This window comes from Cynocephalus volans, chromosome 6 (assembly GCF_027409185.1).
Source record: "Cynocephalus volans isolate mCynVol1 chromosome 6, mCynVol1.pri, whole genome shotgun sequence".
In the NCBI taxonomy this organism is placed as follows: Eukaryota; Metazoa; Chordata; class Mammalia; order Dermoptera; family Cynocephalidae; genus Cynocephalus; species Cynocephalus volans.
This window is the reverse complement of record NC_084465.1, coordinates 5,810,615-5,831,355: the sequence shown is the minus strand read 5'-3', so window position 1 is coordinate 5,831,355 and position 20,741 is coordinate 5,810,615. Positions and strand designations below refer to the sequence as shown.

The following is a 20,741-nucleotide window of genomic DNA, read 5'->3' as shown; positions in this document are numbered from 1 at the left end:
TCGTTCCTGTTTTTTCCCCCACTCTGAAGGTGAAACAAGCATAGGTAATAATAAACTAAAGCAAATGACGCTAAATTTAAACTGTCAGAATAACTCTGAGTAGTCACTTAAGTTGAAAAATATTAAGTTAAGGCAGCATTTTGATGCCCATAAAAGACTAGTTAGGAGAACAATCTTATTTTCACGCAAGTAAGCTAGTTAAACTTAGAGAAGGAATACTAAGAAAATGGCAGGGCAGGGTGTGTTCTCTCTCTCCTTATCCCGCCACTTCACCTTCTGGGGCATCCCCTAGTGCTTAATCTTCTCATCCGAAATCCAGCTGCGTACAGGTTAGGAATGAAGATCATACTGTCAACCACGTCATTTTCTCGGAGAAAACTGGATTGTGTGTTGGCAATAACAGTACCTGTCATTCTGAGAAATGGTTTGTAGTAGGTGTGGCTGAGGGGCTGAGGATGGACTTCGTTGTGGTTTAATTTGTAATTTATTTATTGTATTTTCAGGCACCAGGAATAGGATGCTGATAGTATGGAAGGGCTGAGAGGGCTGAAACAGAGTTTAGGCCTCCTTTCTTCTTTTTTTTTTTTTTGGCAGCTGGCTGGTATGGGAATCCCAGCCTGTGACCCTGGTGTTATAATGCTGTGCTGTAGACTTTTTTTTTTTTTTTTTTGCAGCTGGCCTGTACTGGGATCTGAACCCGTGACCTTAATGTTTTAAGGCTGTGCTCTAACCAGCTGAGCTAACCAGCCAGCCTTCTTTCTTTTCCATGTTTTAAAATACTTTTCCATTTAAATTTTGGTTGGGGTTAGGGGGACGGGGTTTTTTTTGTAGTTGCATTTTGAGATGAGAAAGTTTTTCCTTGGTTTTACTCATTATAACACCTAAATTTTGATTTCCTGCTTGTTGTCTGTTGGTGATGGTGAGAATTTGTTCATTTCCTTTCCTTCTAAGGGTCTTTAAAAGTAGTGATGCTACTTCTAATTCCCACTGCTATGGTGTAGAGGTTTTTATAGCCACGGACTGTTTTCTATATGAGGGTAGTTCAAAGAGTTTGTGGAAAAATAGAATGAAAAGATAACACAATCTTTTCATGAACTTTTTGAAGTACCCTTGTATTAGGAGATGGTAAATCATTTTACCTTGACTGGCCCCCAAGGCAGGATTCCAGTTTCACCAGTTTTGAATTTATTTATATTATGTACTGCTGAGACTGTGTTTTGTGGATGGGGTGTATTCTGTTGGAGAGAGGGTCCACATTATAAGAGTCATGTTGTCAAATTTTGAAGTATCCAGAAGTGGGTTACCAGGACAGGGATAGGTCTTGAAAAGCTGTCCTGTGAGAAATGGTTGAAGGAAGTAGCCCTGTTTGACTTGAGATTTGTTAGGGAGCATTTGATGAGAAGTTAGGTGGAAAGGTAATAGTGCCACGAGGTGAGCCAGGGAGCGGGTGGCAGGTTTCAGCTCAGGCTTGTAAGAGCTGCCTTACAAACTGCTGTGTCTGGTAAGGTGGAGTCCAAATTCTGTGTCCCTGGAAGGGAGGTGGTGTGGGCTAGTGGTTAGAGCATTGTGGGGAGCATGTGGACTGCCACGTTTGGGTCTTATTCTGCCTACTGCCTGTGAAGTTGTGTGACTTCGGCAAGTTGCTGCATCTCACTGTGTCCCAAGAGCATGCCGTCAGATGGACATAGTAATAGTACCTAGTTGATGCCATTGTTGGGAAGATAAAATGAGCAGGTAGTGGGCACGATTACTGTGTTCCACCGAATGACTGCAGGCAATGTTCTAGAGTGGCGTTCTGCAACCAGGGCCAGGTCAGCAGATTCTCTAGCACCCACAGTGGCCTCCAGCTGACTAACTTTTTTCTATTTTTCAGGTCCCAGAGATTTTGCCTGGTTTCCTTTTAAAAAAAAATTTTTTTTTGTTTTCAGCAACCACTGCCTTTTGGGATTCTTGTTCATTCAGGATTAGCTGCAGAGTAACACACTGTTCCCCAGCAGCCCTCTGCTTTGCTGGATATAGGCCCCTCTGGTTTTATTGCTCAACACTGGGCAGGGTTTCTTAGCCTTGGTGGTATTGACATTTTGGGCCAGATAGTTCTTTGTCGTGGGGGCTGTCCTGTACTTCGTAGGATGTTTAGCAGCATCCCTGGCCTTTACCTACCAAATGCCAGTAGTGCCAGCCCCCTGCTCCCCACTCCCACCTCAGTCCTTCTCACGGCATCTGTGGGGGCCTGCAGCTCATGCGCACTGCATGCAGGATTGAGGGTTGGAGGGGAGCAAGGGACGGGGCCTACAGCCGGCCCTGCCCGGTCCCCTGTGAGAATGCACAAGTGCCCTCAGCGTTCCTAATGCCTCCATGCTCTGGAATGCCCATGCTGGGCTGGGCACTGACTTTGCCGCTGCATTTGCTCCTGGCGTCAGTTCTCGGAGCCAGCAGGTGGCAGAGGAGCTGGAGCTGCCTTTGCGCCTGCCCACCTGGCTTGAGTGAAGCCTGAGGCTGGGGGCACATTGGGAAGGGCTTGGGACACCTCGTCAAGAAAACAGGACTTTAGGCCACTGTCTCTTAATCTTTTGAAAAGTTTGTCTTCTGCTGCTTTCTTGCTCTTACCTCATGTTCCTGCCAGGCAAAATAATTTCATAAAGCCTGACTCTGTGCAGTGTATATTATGAACTGGAAAGTACTTGTATGTTCCTTTTAGGACTGTATTCCCCCTTCCATTCCCGTTCTGGTAGGCCCCCTGCCCCCTGAAAACCTCTACTGCAGGCAGTGGAGAGCCAGGAAGGAGGAGTTCCAGCTGGGAGCTGGCGTGAGGGCTCGTGCGGGACGGGCACCTGGCACCAGGTAGTTGAGGTGCAGCCTGGGTGTCAACTGGCACCTTGGACCTTGTCAGTGAATCACCGACTGCAGCAGCTCTGCTCTGACCTGCTCTCCCCCAGGACGGTCATGTCCACACAGGGTCTTTCTAGCCTGGAGGTTTTTATGTACATAGAACTTAAGTCTGGGTGGCGGTGAGGGGGCAGTAATTCTAGGCTGAATGTCAATGTGGTAAAAATGAGTGCTAACTTACAGGCAGTATCTAAGCAGAGCTAAAGGATGATGCACTTTGGCTAGCCACCTGCCTAGTTATAAGTGTGCCAGAAGCTTAACCAACTCTGTGCTGTGACCAGGTCCCAGCACCCCAGAACCCCCTGTGTGTACCACATCTGCAGTGTTCCGACCCCAGGCAGGAGTGAAACACGAGATAGTGACCTGTCATCTGGCCCGGGACACAGAACCCTCACCTTCCTGCTGGGGCTTCCTCTACAGTGTGTCCATATGAAAGAGAGTGTCTGCTGGTGGAGAGAAGCTAGGACAGCAGAAGGGACAGGGTGGACAGGGACTTTGGGGATGAGTGAGTGGAGACGGTTGTTCCTCCTTAAATAAGAATGGGTCTACTGAGTTACTGGTTCACAGTAGAAGTTTCTGAACACAGAGCAGGGCGTGGAACTGGGGTGAGAGCTGGAGGTTGCTTTTGGCACAGTGCCTGTTGTTTCCTTTTGTGCATAGCTACTGCTGGGCCATAAATGTTAAAAATGGTAAATAAATTTAGGTGATTTTGCTCTGATCTTAACTTCCTTGTACGGGAACATTACTTTAAGAAAGTAGAGTTAGAGACTGCACTGTTGGCTGGACATGCGCACCCTCTTTGGGGCTATGGCTCAACTTGCTGAAGTCACCCCTTCCGCGAGGCCTTCCCTGCCTTCTCAAATCACAGTGGCCCTTCCTCCATCACTCGCTGTTGTGCTGCTCTGTTTTCACAAGTTCAGCGTTGTGGTATAATTTACACGCAGTAAAATGAACCCATTTTAAGTGTGGAGTTTGAAGAGATTTGACAAAGATGTATGCTTGTGTAATCACTACCACAGTTAAGATGTAGAACACACCTGTCACCTGCAGAAGCTCCCCTGTCCTCTTCTCAGCCTGCCCCTGGGCCTCAACCCCAGCCCCGGGGAAGTGCCGACCTGCATTTTGTCCCTGTAGGTTGGATTTGACTCTCTAAAGTTTCATATAAAGGGAATCATACAGTGTGCTCTCCTTGTTTCTGGCTTCTTTTACTCAGCTGATGCTTTGAGTTGCATGTGCTGTGAGTTGGTCCCTTTGTACTGCTGAGTAGCGCTCCAGCGTGTGGGGGCACCGCAGCACTTTAGCTGTGCCCCTGCTGATGGGATGCACGTGCTCGCCAGGTTCTGGCTGTTACAGGAAACCTGGTGTGGACATTTGGATATATACCCAGAGTCTGTGTGGATATGTTTAATTTTTCTTGGGTAAATACCTAGAAGTGCAGTTGCTTTGTTGTATTTGTATGGTTTACATTAAAAACTACTTTTAATAGTACTTTTAACTACATTTATCTGATTGTAACTACATTAAAAACCATCTTTTTTCCAACGTTTCTATTATATATGTCATTTACACTCCCACCAGCAATGTACAGGAGTTCCAGTTGTTCATATCTTAATCCAGACTTGGTGTGTGGTGGATTTAATTTGTATGATCCTTATTACAAATGTTGATGACTATCTTTTCATGTATTTATGCGTCATTTATATATCTTCTTTTGTGAAATGTCTGTTTGAGTCTTTGGCTTAAGATATTATCTTATTATTGAATTGTAAGAGTTTATTGTGGATACAAGTCTTGTCAGTATATGTGTATATATATTGTATATATATTATATATGCATATGTAAATACATATGTAAAAATATTTGCTACATTTGTATATATAGCAAATACTTTATTCTAGTCTGTGGCTTTTCTTTTCATTTTCTTAGGGTTATCTTTTTCTTTCTCTTTTTTTTTTGTGGTTGGCCACTGCTAGAAAGAAACCCTTGACTTTGGTGTTACAAGGCTGTGCTCTAACCAGCTGAGCCAACTGGCCAGCCCCTTAGAGGTATCTTTTGAAGAATAGAAATGTTTATTTTATGAAGTCCAATTTATCATTTTTTTCTTTTATGGTTCATGCTTTTGTTCTATCTAAGAAATTTTTGCCTACCCTAAAATCATGAAGTTTTTAAAAAATATTTTCTTTTAGAAATTCTACAGTTTTAACTCTTACGTTTAAATGTATGGTCCATTTTGAGTTAATTTGTGTTTATGAAGTAAGGCAGTAAGAAAATGTTCATTTTTCCCCTGATGGATATCAAATATTCCAGCATCATTTGTGGAAAAAGACTTTTTTCCCTATTGAAGTACTTTGGCAACTTTGTCTAAAAACATTTCAGCATATATGCATAGCGCTGTTTTTATGATTGTGTGAATAGATGAAAAAATGAATCATATATTTTGCCTTTAAAGGCAACTCAGGATCATGCAGTGCTTCTGAGTATCATAATGAACGTTTATTTTTATATCCTAGTGAGTTTTTTTTTTTTTAATTAAAAAATGTATTACAGAGACGTGACAAGTAATTATAAAACCTGACCCTACACTGGATCCTGGACTGAAGAGAAAAAAATGCTGTAACAAATATTAATAGGTCAAGTGACCAATGGATTAAAAATGGTAGATTAAAGTTTTGTATTAATGTAAATTTATAAAGTTGATAACCGTAGTGTGGTAACATAAGAGAATGTTCCTAATTTTTGTACATACACACTGAATTATTGAGGAGTGAATGTCAGTGAGAGCTGTCTTGTGTGCTTTCCGTGTTTCTTCCCACCACTTGCCACTTTGAGGGTCTTAGTTGACTCTGCTCAGGGACTTTTGTTTTCTTCCTCTCTAGTCATTGCTTTGAACTTTATTTATTTATTTAATTTTTGGTGGCTGTCCTGTATGGGGATCTGAACCTGTGACGTTGTGGTTACCAGCACCACGATGTCCCAAGTGAGCTAAGTGGCCAGCCTGAACTTTAGATATACATTTATACGTGGTGTATTCTATGTAAATAAATCTCACCATGACCTGGATTCAGACCACCCCTAAGTTAGTGTTTTTATTTTTGCGCTTTTATTGTCTCTCCTGTTTCACAGTCTTATAGTTTGCTGGATATTTCTGAGCGCACGATACTACTTTCTGAATTTTCTAGCTTCTCCAGAACCTTCTTAATGATTAGGGCTATCCTGAATCTTGCCAGTATTCATGCTGGTATTTTCTTCTTTAGGTTTCATCGTGTTGCACGGTTTTTTTAAAGTTCACTGTCTGTGACCACACTAACTGTGCTGACCTAGGCAGGGTGTGTGGCTGTGTGGAGTTCTAGTCTGTGCTGAGCTGGGCGTTTTGAGCTTCTGTTACATTTCACAGTGAGGAAGCAGTAATTCTGCATAATGGGCAATATAGAAGAGGGCTCTTTGGCCCCCATCTGCTACTGGGCTGTGCCCTTGCCTTATAGATTCTCTTGTGATGGGCATCTGCTCCTGAAATGACTGGGCTTTTTTTAGGAGCCTGTTGGTGGGGTCTGCGTGTGGCATGTGGAGCTCTCACATATTCCCCTGGGGGTGGGGAGCAGGGCCACCGGGGGATAGTTCTGCCAGCTGTGCGGGGACCCTTCTCCTCTGAGACCTCAGTGTATTCACAGCTTGCACTCACAGCTGCCTTCCTGGGTGTTTGCAACTTTTCTTATATACTCTTAAGTGAAAATAAAGATTCAGTCATGGGTGGTTTTTATTTATTTTTTAAATGTGGGAAAGAAGTAGAATTTATTTTTAGAGAAAAATCTGAAATTAATGCTTTTAGAAGACTTTAAATATTAACTTTTTAAAATGTAAATCTCCAGTATGACAGAGGTATGCGTTTCAAAGTTTTCTTTTTACATTTTCTAACTTTTTTGAAGTCATGAGCCCTTTAAGATTCTCTAGACTCAGGAGATTCAAGCATCTTCTTCAAGCTCACAAGTGAACTCCTGCTCCCAGGTTACGGTTTCTGCTCTGTAGTGCTCATGGTAACGTCTTTTTTATTTGCAGTTCAGTGCCTTTAACACAACAGCAGATGCTGTTGAATGGAAGGAATATGGTGTTCACTGTTGATTGCAAGGGTGTGTAGGCTGTTGTGGTTTGTTGTTCAAGAAAGGGAGGAAGGAAAGAAGGAAGAAGGAGTTCAGAATGAGGACCCAGCATGCTTTCATAAACTCGACTCTTCATTGAGCTGTTAACCCTACTTTGTCTGGAGATAGTTCTGTGCTTCAGCTTTCCGATTTGCCTATTCTTAGAAAACCCCACCCCCGCCTCCTGCCTGCCTGTCTTCAGTAGATCCGGTATAAAGGGGTGAGACAGCTGAAGGGATCTGGATAAGGCACGATGAGGGCAGGTAGCACACGCCATCCTGTGGTCCTCTCCAGCAGCGAGAGAGAGGCCACAGGGCTCTAAGCTTCCCAGCAACCAGGGGAAAGAGGGAAACCTAATCTGTACTGGAAGCCACAGGGCCCATGAGACGTGTCAGGACCAGTGGGTTTTCCTAAGAGGTCCAGGTTTTCCTGACACTGAGACCTGAGAGAAATTCCTTCTTTAGACCTTCACTAGGAGTACCTTCCTCATCCATCCCTCAGTAGTAAAGAAGTGAATTTCTTACTGCTGTACCTTCTAATGGCCTATGGCACGAGCTTGGAGCAAATACCAAAAGAACACTGTGCACACAGGTAGCTTTCCAATGGTATGTTTCGATGTAGTAATAAAATTCAGAACACTTAGCAGCATGAATGAGCTCCATGTCAGATTATCCTTCACAATACAACAGCCCACATTTTGAGATTAGGCAGCAGAAAATTCTTGGTGATAGCACTGGGTATTCAATGTTACATTTAAAGCAGACCCGTATCTTTGACCATCATTTTGGGGAGGAATAAGCTTACCAGGTCTTTTTGTGACTGTCAAGAAACTGGCTGTCCCTTCTCCACACTGAACTGGGCCAGGGGAGAGCTCCTGGACAGGACCCTGGGCTTCAATGGGAAGCCAACGTGGGACCGCCTGACACAGGGCTGTTAGGAGACCAAGGCGCAGAGTTCTAAGCCATAGAACAAGGCTGCAGTAATCTTAGCCTGGAAGAGTTTTAAAGGAGTTGTCTACAGTGGGCTCTAAAAAATAAAAGTAAATGGAAAAACAATAGCAAAAGAATAACAGCAAAATGAAAAACCTCAGCAAAAGCACCCTTAAAATGGCTGATTTCAAGCAGCGTTCCACCCTTGTCCCTCCCTCAGCCCCCAAGTAATTCTGACTTGGATATAGCCAGGGTCTGTCTCTCCAGAAAGTAATAGGCCAGTCTGGCCAGTAATTAGAGAGCCGGACCAGTGGTCCGTTGAAGCTTATTCTAAGATAAGATCAAAATATTAAGAATTCTAAAGAATTATGATTCTTAGTAGTAAATAGGTATGCAGTGTTCTCTGAAAGTGTTACCAGGTTAAAATACCTGTTTGAGAGAAGACGGATCAGAATACATCCCTTTTTTACATTAAGAGTATTTAAAATTGCCATCTGATCTACCAGGGACTTGTTTTTGTTGATTCTCACCTTTGGTGACATCTTACATGAGCATGTGTAACCAGGGTCACCCTGAAGTCAGGGTTTCCATGACTGCAGCTGTGGCTGATGGTCCCTTGATCCCGCAATGGGAGCCAGGTGATCTCATGTTTCTGAGAGATTTCACCACAAGGTACCAGAGGACAGTGATTATTCATGATATTGATCCTGAGACAAGATGTTGGCTTGAAAAATCTGGATTTACAACTTGTCAAGAAAGAGACAGGTACTCAGTAAGCGGATGGTCTCTCTCCCTCTCTCTCTCTGTGTGGGTGTCAGAAGGTCACCTCTTGGTGGACCAGGCCCTCAGAGTTTTAAGAGAGCAAACAAGTCTGTAGCCTAGAAGCCCCTAGGTGAGCACAGGCTGTGTACAGTTCTTGTGGCAGAAAGCCTTCCCCAGGTGCTTAATCTGTGTTTGTTATTGAACAGTCTCTATGAGGAAGGGATACCCGTGAGAGGCTCTGCGTGTTCAGTGTTGTTCTCCTGGAGTGGAAAGTTGAGGAAAGCAGGGTGTGGGGGAAGCACCAGGCAGTGGTCAGGGCACTGGGCTTCCAGAGGATTTCTCACCACTCGAAAGAGCCATGGAAGGTTTACCTCATTCCTGGCCTTAAAGGCCAAGCCCAGATCTTCCCTTAAAAATACATAAACTTGAGATTCTTGAAGGTGGTAAGAAAAAAACGTTAGCATGGTTTGGTGAGGCGACTGGTGGCCGCTTGTTGATGGTTTCCCATGGCATGGTCCCTGGCCAAGGAATTGTAAATGCTCTGGCCTCTGACTGTCCTTGTCAACATAGCCACTAAGCAGTTAATTGTTTTAGGTTATCAAAAATTTGTTGCTAGGTTATCAGAGGTAAAATTTCTCTCTACAGACACCTTGGAGTAGATCACCAGGCAGAAGACCAGATTGCTGGTGGCTTGCCATGGCCACTGCCTCTTTCACTTGTCCCTGTGTGATTTCACCTGTCTAATCCCAAGTCCACGTGGGGACTGTCACAGCTGTTCCAGGAGTTAGTGTGAGAGAAAATGGACCCTTTCCACTCAGTACTGGCTGTGTTTCCTAAGGACAGTGGCAAGCAAGAAAGGACTAGTCTCTTATCATATACCTATAACCTGGGTTACCAGGGATAGAAAAGTGCATTTTCCCCATAGTGGTTCCTTGTGACTTCTGTTTACCTGTAAACATGGTGAGGGACTTCCTGTTCAGACATCCAGAGCTTCAGCAGATAGTCCTGCAGTTACTCAAGGGGTTTGGGAAGAGCAGGGTCAGAGCTCACCTTTAGTGCCACTAGAGGGTCTTGAAGTAGGCTTTTTAGTTCCCTGAAGGATTATTTTATTTTACTTTATATGCAGTTTTCTCAAATAGTATATTCTGTAAGAAAGTTAAATCAGGATATACTGAGTTTTACATTCATTGGCCTAATAAGTACACGTTAAATATCCCTATCGAAAATGTTTGGGACCAGAAGTGTTTCAGATTTTGGATTTTTTCAGATTTTGGAATATTAGCAGATACTTAATTGGTTGAGCATCCCAAATCCTGTAATCTGAAATCTGAAATGTTCCTTTGAGTGTCATGTTGATGTTCAAGAAGTTTTGGATTTTGGAGCATTTTAGATTTTGGATTTTTGGGTTAGGGATGCTCAAGCTGTAATAACCTGTATCCTGAAACAGGACATTAACTTTTATCTTTCCTCACCCCTCCACGCACAAGCTTCTGATGTGGCCACTTAACAGTCTTAGAGTGTGGGAGGGGGAGGCAGGCAGAGGTGGCTCATGTGACAGCATTTCTTTGGGTAATTTGGATATGCTTTCTTCCCAGTATCACCCTTTGAAAGGGCTCAAGAATTAATTGGAAGACACCCCCGCCACACCCCGTTTTCGTTAAGGCAAAACAGCTAAAGGTCCAGTGTTAATTTGGCCTAAGTCTGTTTCTCAGTTTATATAGTTTGTTTTGCTTCCTGATCCTTGAAAAGGTTCTGCATGGTCCTGAGGAAGCACATGGGGGCAGAGTTGCTCTGTGTTTATACTTGGTTATAATTGAGGAAAAGGGTTAAGAGGAGCAATCTATGACACATTCTCATCACAGGAAAAAAATGCCATCTATATTTCTTTGGTGGCATCAACTTCACTTCATTTAGTATCTTTGATATCGGGTCAGTGTGTCATTCACATAAGCGACTGGACCTGTGGGGACTGTATTGCGGAACAGTCACTAAAATACCATGAGCGGTGACTTCACCCAAGGCAGTTGCTCTGCTCTGTGTCTTTCAGAATGTCGTCCTTTCCGGAGGCTCGACAATGTTCAGGGATTTTGGACGTCGACTGCAGAGAGATTTAAAAAGAGTGGTGGATGCCAGATTAAAGCTCAGTGAAGAGCTGAGCCGTGGCAGAATAAAGGTATGATCCTGGGAAGTGTCTGCCTGCCGTGAAGTGAGTTTCTGCCCTGGGATTGGCTTGGCTCTGTTATCCCAGAGCCGAAGGAGCTGGTCTGGGTAGCGAGCAATAAAAACAACTTGGAATCACCTTCTTAGCCACTCTATGAAATTACAGCAGAGGTCTGTCGCCTGAGCGCATTCCCAGCCCGCAGTTAAGACTGCGACACCTGGTGATGTGGCAGTAGCAATTTTATGCTCCTTCTCACCCACGTCTGCAGCAGTTTTCTTCTGTGCTGTAAGAGATGAGGTGTGTCGTGTAATGACCAGTGTCCCAAGGAGATGGGATTAGTTTATGGTGAAGGTCTTTACTGTCCTTTGGAAATGTTCTCATTAAACTAAAATAACTGATATTAGCAGGGAGTTGCAGTGGATTCCTCCAAGATGATAATTCTTAACTAGCTGATGGCTTTATCTGGGCTTCTAACCACGATTAGGCTTTGATAGGGGAAGTGGGAGCAAGGGAGAGAGCCCACTGTTGGAAAAGCAGTTGGAAAAGCAGAGTTTTTTTTAGTATTTTTGGGACAGTCTTATTTGGAATTATCTCTGCAGTGCTGAAACATCTGATTTGTTTGGTTAAAAAAAAAAAACCAACCAATTTAGTTAGTTGCTTGGATTCTTTTCTTTCAGTGTTGTAAGGGGTAAACTGTACTTAACCACCTGGGGCTTGGGACTGTTGGTGGTGGTGGCAGGAGCAGCTGCAAAGCTCCCTGCCATGTGTAGTTGAAGGTGCCACGGAGGGACCTCCTGCCACTGACGTGGAAGGAAGACCCACAGTGGTGCCGGCTGAGGGATTATTAGAATAAACATTTGCTTGCACTGCTAGGACTACACATAAATCACTTTCCTTTCTAGCCTAAGCCTGTGGAGGTCCAGGTGATAACACATCATATGCAGCGCTATGCCGTCTGGTTTGGAGGCTCAATGCTGGCCTCAACTGTAAGTCCCTTTCCAGATGGTTCTATGTTTTCATTTTTGTGTTCTCTTTTGAATTTGGGTAAATGCTGTCTGTGAAGGTTAAATAGTGTGTGCTTTAATTGTGTGGCTCTAAACAGACACACATTTGATTCTGTAAGATATAAAAGATACTTTAATGATCATTTAAATTGCACAGCTTAATTCTCAAGTGTCCTCACTAATTAGGAGTTACAGATAACATGGATAAGTGAAATCCAAAAGTAATCTGAAAACTCTTGCATTAGGCATTAATTCAAATGACTTTTCCAAGTAATTACTTTTTTCCCTCAAATTCATTAATAACTAACACATTGTTAATTTTGGGTCAGCACATAGTTGATCCTAAATAAATGGAAGCTGAATACGTTTTCAAAAAATGAAATAACTCGTTTAGCAGCCCAGTCCATTAAAGAGGTCAAAATCTTACAACAGTGCTCTGGAGAAAGAGGTGGAGGTTTTGCGTAAGGAGAGCTTTTTGTTTGCTTAGTCGTTTATTTCCTTTCAGAAATATTTATATTTTCCTTCTGTTGCCTCTCGTAGCCGGAGTTCTTTCAGGTCTGTCACACCAAGAAGGACTATGAGGAGTATGGTCCTAGCATCTGCCGCCACAACCCTGTCTTCGGCGTCATGTCTTAGTACCTGCCCTGAGCCCGTCGTTCTGGAGCTTCTCGTTGGGCAAGGAGCGTCCTGCAGAACCAGGCCGACTGTGGCTCCTGTACATAGGGCTGCAGCGCCGCGCCCAGCAGCCAGCTGGGCCACCCTGTGCACGAGGCGCAGAGCCACTCGGGACAAGCCATTTCTCTACTTGCCAATGTCATGTGCCCCCCTCCCCAGCTCCCCCTTGGTCTCCCCTCCTCCCCACCTGAGCTTCTAGTTGACAAGTACAGTGCAAAAGGAATTCACACGCAGCTTTAAAGATTGTTGGAGAAGAAAAACATGAGCAGATGGTGCAAAATAGGCCCCCCTGGAAAGAATGTGGGGTGTAAACCCTTTTTCTCCCAGCCTATTTTTGTAAATAAAATGTTATAAACTTGAAATACAAATCTATGTTTATATTTCCTATCATTTTGTACTTTATGGTATTTGGTACAACTGGCTGATACTAAGCACGAATAGATATTGATGTCATGGAGTGCCGTAATAAAAAGTTTTTAATCGTGAGGCATGTTCTGATATGTTTATAGACAAACAATAAAACAGAGCAAACTCTTGCCACATGTTCGTTAGAAATGATTACACTTTATTGGAGTGACATGAAGTTTGACCACTAAACAGTATTGTATGAGAGTTATTACAGGTGATGTTTATCTTTTGTTTTTTTTTTTGTTTGAACTTTCTGGAACTGTTTTATGGAAGAGATGATCTGTTGCTGGTGAGTGTTAGATGAACTATTGCTCCACTGTAATAAAAGCTGTTAGAATCTTTATCAATATTTTCCTGCTGCAGTGTGGTGGTCTTTGTTTTCCGCCTTGTACCCATACTTCTTTTAAAGAATACTGAAATTAATTTCACATCTGTGGGAGGATTTCATTGCCCACTTTGTGGAAGGAAATTTCTTAAAGTGATGTGGGCTGCCTGTGTTGCTGTGACCACCCCATCGCTGGGAGTGGTATGGGTAGCCACGTGAGAGATGTTTTTGGGCTGAATGTTGTGGGCAGTGAGGAGAAGAGGGGTTGTTAGTGATTTCCAGTGTCCCTTCCTAAGAATTCAGGATTTATAACTTTAAGGTTTCAGTAACTACTGTGACATTTGCTGAGTAGATTGCTGGCTTGAAAGGTAATTTGCTAAATTAATAGATTTAGGTTTATTACATTTTTCATATAATCCTTATAACTGTTAGTTTTTAAACTTATTTATGGTATTCCTTCTAAATTGTTGGACATGTTTTATTCTTAGAAAATTTGCTGTCATAAAGAAGCATTTGGTTTTATTTAAATTGAGGAACAAGTTTAGGAATAATAAAACATGTTCTCAACCCAGTGTAGTAAGATCCAAGTTTACCAAGCCTTGGGTGTGGTCCCTGCCGCTTTTTCCTGTATTGTCAGTGATGCGAGAGCCTCAGTGTCCCCACTCAAGAGTTGGAACCGCTTGGTCTTTCCTCCATCCACACGAGCTGGCTGTTTGCGTTCCCTCAGGATTCACTCCTTGGCTTCTCATGATCATTTCACCATTTTATTGCAGCATTTTCCTGTAGGTCTGTCTGTCTGCCTTCAGCCACACCCCGTGCATCCTGAGCATGGTTGCAATAATAATTCTTTCTCACACCACATTCATCTTTGTTCCATGCTATTCAGGGACCATGGTGCCTACCCCCGATACTCCCGCCCAGTCTTCCCGATCTGGGTTTGCACCTTTGCTGTCTGGGCCTGTTGCCTCCCCCAGTTCAGTGGGCTTGTGGTGCCCACAGTGACTGCGCTCCTGTCTGCCTCTGCTCTGTGTTTGTATGTTGGCAGGTGCTTTGTTGCCCCTTCTCCAAACTGCTGGAGTAAAAGTACTTCTGTATGTCAGTGCCGGTGCCAACACTGGCTAACCTAGAGCTAATGTAACCTGTTCTTAGACCACAGAACATCTAAAGCTTCCATTTTCCTTTTTTGGGACAAGATTATCTTTAAGATTGTACTTATGTTTGTCAATTTATAGGATCGTGATGAGAGCCTTTGGCTTAAACATAAAATCGATAGGACAGAATGATCTATTAGAACATGACTGGTATAGCACCGTGGTTCTCAACCCTGGCTGGGACCCGTCCCAGGTCAAGTGAATCAGAGTGGGGTGTTAGAGGCAGGAATACGGAAGGCATCCATTTTTGCTTTTTGTTTTTAAGCTCCACAGGTGATGCCAATCTGTAGCCAACTCTGAAAACCCTAAGGAGCAGAGAGAATGGCTTTTGACTCAGAAAGATCTGAGTGTGGATTCTGGCTGGTCCTGTAGCGAGTGATACCTTCCTCTGTTTCCTCATATATCTGGGAATTGTGATGGTTCTATTGCTGTTCATAGATTTGAGTTATAATTTTTTCTTTATTCAATAAATCCATGGGATTATGTAGAAATGGACTGATTCTGTGATGTGCACATTTATAAGGAAGAAACATTCTTGGAGTTATGTTACTAATTTTAAGAATATCTGCACTTTTTGCTCAGGTTGTGTTAGTTAAAGCTAGATTGTGATATAGTAATTGTCACTAGGGTTGATGAGCAAAATCAACTTTCTGTGACAAAAATGCCTTACAACTCTAAGTGAACAGTTTTCTACAAAAATTTTTTTAACATATACATTCTTTAACAAAATTATAAGTCAACAGCTGCTTTGCCCTATTTAACAGATCTAGACCTAAACTTAATTTTATGATGAAAGACTATTATAGGAAGGGCTTTAACTTTTTAAGAAAAAGTCCCACAACTGGCATGTGAATATTTGCCAGTGTAATCTTTCTAACAAGATATGATGGCTAGCTCAGTTACTCTTCACAGTGCACCTGTGGGAACAGCCTCCCTTTTTTAAAAATGGAGATATTCATTGTATTAGTCTATTTCTGTTGCTTATAAGAGAAATGCCGGAAACTGGGTAATTTATAAGAAAACAATATTACTTACAGTTTCAGAGGCCGGGAAGTCCAAAGTCCAGGGAACACATCTGATGAGAGCCTTGTTGGTGGGTAGTGACTCGTCACAGCAAAGCAGGGTGTCACATGGTGGATAGCAGAAGCAGAGAGAGCGACTTGTGTGCTCTTCTTTTAAAGCCCTCAAACCATGCCCATGACCACCATTAAACCATCAACTTGTTAATCCATTTGCTGGGGCACGGTCCTCAATCTAATCACCTCTTGAGGGCCCCACCGAAGTTACCATAATTGGATTTCCCACCCTCTTAACTGTCACAGTGGGAATTAGGTTTCTAATACATGGACTTTGGGGGACACAGTTCAATCCTCAGCATTCATCAGCTGCTCCTGAGGGCTGCAGCTTTGGGTTTTACTAATTTTCTAGCTAAGACTGGCATACTTGAGAGCACTGATCTGATCGTCACATCTTGGACACAGATGTTGACCGTCAGCTCTGTGTCCCATGAATATGTATAATCAATAAAAAAAAATTTAAGTAAATAAAAGACTGTTTACACACGCACAAAAAAAGATCATGATTTTTTTATGATTTTGTTTCTATGTATGCAGAGGGTAGGGGAAAACAAAATGTGGGAGAAATGGAAGCTCCTGAAGTGGGAGGGGTAGATAATGACTTGTTCAGGGTCATCGAGTTGGTGAGAGTTTATGCCATCTAGAGCACAGGGAGAGGAAGGAGAAACCCAGAAAACATCAGATGCTCCCAGTGGAATGTGTGCGTGTGGCTGGGAGACTGTCTAGGTGAGTTTCCACGTAGCCCAGATGGAGGAGGAAAGAAGGCAGAGAGCTGGCTTCTTGAGTTAGGCGTTGCCTAGACAAGTGTGCAAACAGGGCAGTTGTCCTGGGGCAGGTGTGGCTAGGGGATAGGGGATTATCTGTTGCTGAAGTGGTGGACTGTGAAGTCCAGGTAGGAGGGGGAGTAAGGGGAAATGAGAGTGGAAGAGTGGAGGAATCTGAGGACTGGGGGTCTTCAGCTTTGATAAGGTTAGGAGGTTGTGGTCATAGAGGTAGGCATTGGTGGTGGACAGTTCAGAGGTGGAGCACTTCTCAGCAATGTCAGGGTCGTTGCAGTGGTCATTGTGTAGAGGTTGAGTTCACTGGAACCTGAAGAATTTAGGGAATTTCGAGAGGAGGGCGTCAACGTCCTTGTCTAGTGGGTGCCGGCATCATCCAGGTGGGTGTGTGGGCTTGGAGAGGAGAGCAAGACTGATCCAGTGGCAGTCCTGCACCAGTGTGGGGAACGGCCAGAACTGACCATGTGCTGGAACTTTGCAGGTGTTGGCTCTGGATGACCTTGTTTAATCTTAACAACTCTCTGAAATTGGCATTACTTTTCAACTTCCAGATAGGAAGCTGTGGCTGAAAGAAATTTTATTAGATGTCAAGATACACAGCTAGGAAGCAGAGAAGTCAACTATTTGATTTATTCTAAAGTGTGCACTTGTAACCATTCCTGTAGAAGTAGTGATATGCTGTGGTTTGAACGTCCCCTCCAAAACTCATGTTGAAACTTAATCCCGAGTGTGGCAGTATTGAGAGGTACGGCCTTTAAGAGGTGATTGGATCATGAGAGCTCTGTCCTAATGAATGGATTAATCCATTTATTGATTAATGGAGTAATGGGCTACTGTATTTATGGGTTATCATGGGAGTGGGACTGGTGGCTTCACAAGAAGAGGGAGACCTGAGCCAGCACGCTCAGCCCCCTCACCGTGTGATGCCCTGCACAGCCATGGGACTCTGTAGAGTCCCTGCCAGCAAGGCAGACCTCACCAGATGTGGCCCCTGGATCATGGACTTCCCAGCCTCCAGAACTGTAGGAGATAAATGTTTCTTTATAAATTACCCATTTTCAGGTATTCTGTTATAAGCAACAGAAAAGGCACTAGTAGATAACAGCAACCAAGTGGGAGAGCAGGTGGTAAACCCAATGACACGAGTTTGTGGAATGACTTCATGAGACAGTGGAATAGACAGAGTTTGGAAATGGCAATGGGGAGCTAGTAAAAACCCCTTTAATTCAAGTCTTTTTGGGGAGGCTCCTGAAGTAGGACGTTTTGATGGAGAACTAGTTTCATTTCTGTTCATTATGCTTTACTGGTGTATGCTTTGTCGTGTGCATTGACTTTATTCTGTGTTACAAGGCAACTAAGGTAAGACAGTTGTTAATCTGAGCACTTAGAACCATAATGAGCCCCTACTAAGTGCTGAATAAATTTTAGCCATTATTATTATGTTACAAGGCAGTTGTGTCCTGAGATCCCTACACAGCAAAACTGTGTTAAAAATAGTTTCAGTGGAGGAAAAGGAAAGTTTGGATTCATAAACATATTATCTTTAGGAAGTTCAGTAAGAAGGGGTAAAAAAAAAAAGTATATATAGTTTTAGCATCTAAACAACGCGGGGCCTTTTCTTATCACTACAGTGCAGACATAACTGAATCACTTCTATCATCCTTGTAAGAAAAATACGCCACCCAGTGCGTCTGAGTCGCCTGCACAGCTGCTGTCTCCCCACCCAGCCCCGTGCTGCGCGTCTTCGTCTTACAGCCGAATGAGGGTGTCTTTGTTTCAGTCATGCACGGTCCACAGGTATGTGATGCAGGTGGCAGTGTGGTGGCATGCGTCCTGAAGAGGTTGTCCCTTAGAGCTGCTCCCTTTCCCTGTGACACTCACCTGTCTGGGGGCTTGCCTTCACCTCCAGCACCACCTCCCTACGAGGCCTTCTTACCTCCCCCTGTCCTCAGCCTCTCCTTCACCCCTGCACCAGTTATGCCCGGTGTCCCTCCCTGGACTGACGTCCTTGAAAATAGGAGCCATACATTACTTGTCTTTGTACCCCCAGGGGCCTTCACGATGCCTGGCACATGGCAGGTGCCCGGTCAGTATTTACTGAATTGACTTCCTCTTCAACAAGGAGAATCCTGCACCTCTCCAGGCTGCGTGGGCTCTAGTACTGAGAAGCATCTATGTTTGGATAACCTCAGACAAAAGCTGGGTTTTGAATATCTGGGATATTAATTATCATTATCCAAAGAGTTTTAATGGTGTCATAAAATCTGACTCTTAGATTCCGACTCCAGTGGGTGTTTTGTGCACCTGAGGAGCAGGCATCAAGCGTGTGTGATGCTGTAGCAGGTCTTGCGTGTGGCCGCCGCTCTGCTCTGCGTGCCATCTGCCATGTGGTCAACAGGGAGGCCACCAGAAGACACTGCCCCGCAGAAATCCTGAAGACGTAAGGGTAGTTTATGGTGGCAATAGTCCGATCAGTCTACAACTTTACGAACATGAGTAATGAGCTCTCGTGTCACTGAGGTACAGATTGTTTTGTGATTAATTGGTTCTTCATGATCCCTGCATTCTACCTCATTTGTAAAAATTACAATTGTGCCAAATAAGTTTGTGAGGTTAATCAAGTGCACAGCTTATTTAAAACCACAAGAGACTCCCATTAAGAATATTTATCCATTAAGTAATTCTTTACTTAATTGAAGAATATTTCATAATGTTTCTTTTAAAAGTAACTGTCAGGTTTGTCAGATAGAAATATAAATTGATTAGCAAAATAATTGTGTAGGGCTCTAATTGGAAATTACATCAATTTCCATCAATTTCACTTGGTCTGATGGAAATAAATCCTCTTCAAAAAGAGGAAAAGGTAAAAAAAAAAAAAAAAGTAAAAAAGAAAAAGAGGAAAAGAAACTATAGCTTGATCTTGGTATCATTATGAAAGGTTGTTTTAGTTTTAAAACATTAGCTCTTTTTACTCTGTATTTCTCAAAAACAAGCAGCTGTTTATTCCCTATGGGTTGACTTTTCAGGTTTTATTTTTTCATTTTTAGTTTGGGGTGCTGTGCGTTATTCTTTCTGTGTGCATGCTTGTGTGTATGTGTATATAATCATATGTGTATAGTTCTTAACAGTGTATTGCTACTAAGGATTTAAGATTTTTTTAATCAGTAAAAGGAATATAGCTTTAAATTATTAAAAAAATTAATAGTTACAAACCTAAGGGATTTTGATGTTGAGTAAAATCTAAAAGACACGGCACTGGCTGTATTTTCAATATTTTGGGGTCAGATCAGATGTAATGACTGATCAGAGCTCCATTTAATTCACTCTTGGCTACACTAGCACTTAGTGCAAATAAATTCTGAATAGTTTCCGTCAGATGTACTTTGTCCTTGAGCGGTCTTCCTTCCGGAGTGACTGGCGGTGGTGACTGTGTGATAGTGTTTTGGGTGAGGTGCACTTCGTGTTATTTGCTTATGAGAGTTCAGTGGAGCAGGAAAGGCGGGCCTGAGTCCTGGGTGCGAATGCTGCCATCGCTGTCGCCCTGTCTCTGATCCTTGTTCCTATCAGTCTGTTTCTTTGTCTGCTCGTCTCCTTTTCTTCTCGTCACCTGCTGGGAGAATGGTGCCATGCGGCGCTGGAGTTCATGGTGGTAGCATCCCACATTGATGACGAACTGAGAGGACGAGAGTGTGGTAGAAAGACGAGATAGGAGGTGCAACTGGGGAAACTGCTGGGAAGGAGGTGACGGGAGGACTGCCGTCCCCGCTCCGCCCCAGGGTCCCGTCCACTCGTAGTCTGTGGGTTTGCATGATTGAAACTTCTTGCCTCTTTTTTTTTTTTTTTTTAAACCAAAAAACCTATCAGTTACTGAATGCTTGCTTGATTCTGGGTCGCGTATCTCCCCAGTGCCAGTGAGTGAGACATTTGCCTGTCCAAGGTTGCAGTGTGGACAGACATGAGGTTTCTGTGCTAGCAGGAGAGTTGGACATTGGTCAGATAATGACACCACATAATACTAATCATGAAGGGGTCATGAGAGAAATCAGTACGGGGTGTGACGGGACATATAATGGGGCCCTGAACGAGGCTGTGATGGGGACGGGGCGGGGTGGAGACCTCCCGGGAGGCCATGTGTAGCCGGACCCCAGAGGGAGTAGAGGCCAGCCAGGCGGGGATGTCGAGGGGGGAAGCAGTCCAGAAAGAGGAAGAGGAAAGAGGAGATAAATTGGGTTGAAATGGCTGTTTCCATAGGTCAAAATTAGCAAAATACCAGCAGTGTCAAGTGATTCACTAATACAAATGCCTGGGGCAGAAGGAAGCACGTCTGTTAGAGAAACGGAGCTGGAGGTCTTCAGGAGAGGAGGTGAGGTCGCCTAAGATGGCCTTTGGTTAAGAATTGTGGTCTTTATCCTGCGAACAAAGTCCTTAGACTTATAAAAAGATTTTAAACA

At 43.6% G+C, this 20,741-nt stretch overlaps 1 protein-coding gene across 9 annotated transcripts in view; it reads left to right on the top strand.

Annotated features, from left to right (window-relative positions):
* Positions 1 to 12,919, top strand: part of ACTR3B (actin related protein 3B) — an 89,127-nt gene extending 76,208 nt beyond the window's left edge. For 8 of the 9 annotated variants that reach the window (XM_063098939.1, XM_063098932.1, XM_063098934.1 and 5 more), the window contains 3 exons: positions 10,759 to 10,884; positions 11,775 to 11,858; positions 12,417 to 12,919. In XM_063098939.1, coding sequence (XP_062955009.1) covers positions 10,759 to 10,884; positions 11,775 to 11,858; positions 12,417 to 12,512 — 306 coding nt within the window. In that variant the 3' untranslated portion in view covers positions 12,513 to 12,919. Of the gene's footprint in view, positions 1 to 10,758; positions 10,885 to 11,774; positions 11,859 to 12,416 lie in introns of those variants that run through there. The other variant, XM_063098935.1, reaches the window with a different exon arrangement.
* The last annotated feature ends 7,822 nt before the right edge of the window (positions 12,920 to 20,741 follow it).